We start from the raw sequence: 2,569 nt of genomic DNA on the forward strand, positions 1-2,569 counted from the left end.
TCAATTTTTTTTCTTATTAAAACCGCCAATTAGATTCTACTTAGAGAAAAAAAACCATCAATTCTCAAATCGCAAATTAAACCCGTGCATCTTTCATTGCCTATCAGACAAGCAATTAATTTACCACGAAACTTTTCTTTAATGGAACATTTTATTTACCACAACCTAATAAATATTATTTATCAGCTTCATAACGTAATATTTATTTTTTTCAACTTTAATTAATTGTTTTAATTAGTTGCAAATATCAGTTTCACAAAAACAAGCTTGAAACTGTTACCATATTTCTTCTTAAATAACAACAGTAAGCTTTTCACACAAAGTGATCATACAATTACCATATTAAATCAAAATGGCCTCATCTATGAAAAATTCCACCTTCCTTTTTTCACTTTTCCTTGTGTTTTTTCTTTTTGTTGATACTTCATTTGCATTGAATGCAATGCCATTGAAGATCTTTCCTCCCAATAACGATCAAGAGATAATTTTGACAACCGAAGCACTTAAAAATATTTGCAAACAAACCCAAAATCCTTCCTTTTGCTTGAGATATCTGAAAAATCGCACCCACATTGGCACAACAAAAATTTACCAGCTTGCTCAAAGTTCGATTGAATTGGCAAAAAAGTATGCCAATGATCTCCACGGAGAGGTAAGTTTATCCATCAAGACCGAGAATGACACAGAAGTGCAACATTTGTACATGATTTGTCTCGAAAATTATAAGTTTGCTGTCGATGCTCTTTACAATGCTGGTACTCACTTAGAATCTGGAAACTACCCTGCATTGCAAGTTCAAGCTTCGCTTGCTTTCGAAGAGGCTGAATCTGTAGGAAATCAATTGAAAGTGGCACCAAAAAGAGCTTCATCTCTTCGCCAAAAGACTAAGAATTTGGAGTATCAATGTGACATTATAAGGGCTCTGATTTCTTATATTTGTTCCCAAACGAAGTTATGTTATTAATTTTTTCTATTGCTTTCTCTATAAGAAAGCCTCAACATCATTTTTTTTTTTGCATTTATCAATGAAATATTATTTGCATTTCATGGTTCCACGAATATCAAAATTTCAAGCAATTGAGATCGTCAAAAGATAAATCGTGGAGGAACATAATTAATTGATTGTTGATGAAGGAAATGAAATCTTTATGTCTTTTTCCTCTCTGGTCATATTATGAGTGGTCCGTCCCCAGTACGATTGAGACCGGAATTAAAGGTAAAACAACCATGTTCAAATAAAAAAGAGAGTAAGTTTTGAGAATTGCTGCAAGAAACTTGAACAATATTATTTGGGAAGTAAGAAAACACAAGCAAATTGAGAGAAAGTTCTGAGTAGAAATTTGTAGAATATTCTTTTATTAACTAACTAAAATGAATACAATGTACATATTTATATAGCCAAATGATTGATGCTGATTAGTTATACATACGAGCATTTTGCTTAATATCAGCCAAGTTATGTATTTAATTTTGCCAAGTCAGCTCTGTGAGCTTTTCTACTCCAGTCACATGATACCAGTGTGCTTTGCTTTGTTTGTAACACTTGAATCACTAACAAGCCCTCTTAAGCCGAAATGTCCAAGATGAACATCTAGCTTGCTACGCAAGTAATGAGATTGCTTGAAAGTGAGAGGCTTATTTGGAATACTAGTTGTCTGATCCTCACTTGGCACAAAGCAAACTTATATTCTCTTGGCAGCAACTTTATGTTTGATCAAATGTATATCCAGCTCAACATGCTTAGTTTAGCATGGTACACTGGATAATAAGCTAAAACAATGGCTATTAGATTGTCACACCATATCATTGGTACTGTACTTAGTTGGATGCGTAACTCACCAAGTAAAGATTGTATCCAAACAACTTATGAAGTAGCATGAGCTAGAGCTTGATCTAGAAACTACAGATTGCTTCTTGGATGACCATGAAACCAAGTTGGGACCTAGATAGATTGTAAAATCAGCCACTGACTTCCTATCATCTCGATTACAAGCCCAATCTGAGTTCATGAAACAATGTATTTGCATAATTCCATTGGTGTAGAATTGCACTCCAAAGTGTATGGTGCCTTTCAAATGCCTTAACAACCTCTTGCAAGCTTCCTAGTGTTGAATTCTTGGCTGGACAAAACTTGACTGAGCTTGTTTACTAAGAAGATATTTCAGGCCTTGTAAGTGTGACATATTACAAGGCTGCTATAATACGTTTGTGTTAAGACACATTATCAATGACATCACTTGAGTCATTAGTGAGAAAATGGCTTGTAGACCTAGGTGTACGCACTGGCCTGCAGTTGATCATGTCTTTTTTGGCCAAAATATCAGCATTATATTGGGCTTATAACAAGTGAAACCTATTTGCAGACTTATTGACTTCAATTCCCAGAAAATAATGAAGTTCCCTAAAGTCTTTTAACCTAGAACTAGTGATTATTATATCATCTACACAATCCAAAATTACAACCAAATGGCCATTAGTCCATTTGTAGAAGAGAGAGCTATTTGGTTTGGAATTCTAAAAGTGCCATTGAGAGAGCATTGCAAGTTTGAACCTTTAAACCGAGCTCTAG

The 2,569-nt window shown here is 34.3% G+C and overlaps 1 protein-coding gene across 1 annotated transcript; it reads left to right on the forward strand.

Annotated features, from left to right (window-relative positions):
• The first annotated feature begins 352 nt into the window (after positions 1 to 352).
• LOC127901846 (pectinesterase inhibitor) lies at positions 353 to 964 on the forward strand. Its single transcript, XM_052439864.1, has one exon. The coding sequence runs from the start codon at positions 353 to 355 to the stop codon at positions 962 to 964; it is 612 nt and encodes a 203-aa protein (XP_052295824.1).
• Positions 965 to 2,569: the final 1,605 nt, after the last annotated feature.

Source organism: Citrus sinensis, chromosome 4 (assembly GCF_022201045.2).
Source record: "Citrus sinensis cultivar Valencia sweet orange chromosome 4, DVS_A1.0, whole genome shotgun sequence".
Taxonomy (NCBI): Eukaryota; Viridiplantae; Streptophyta; class Magnoliopsida; order Sapindales; family Rutaceae; genus Citrus; species Citrus sinensis.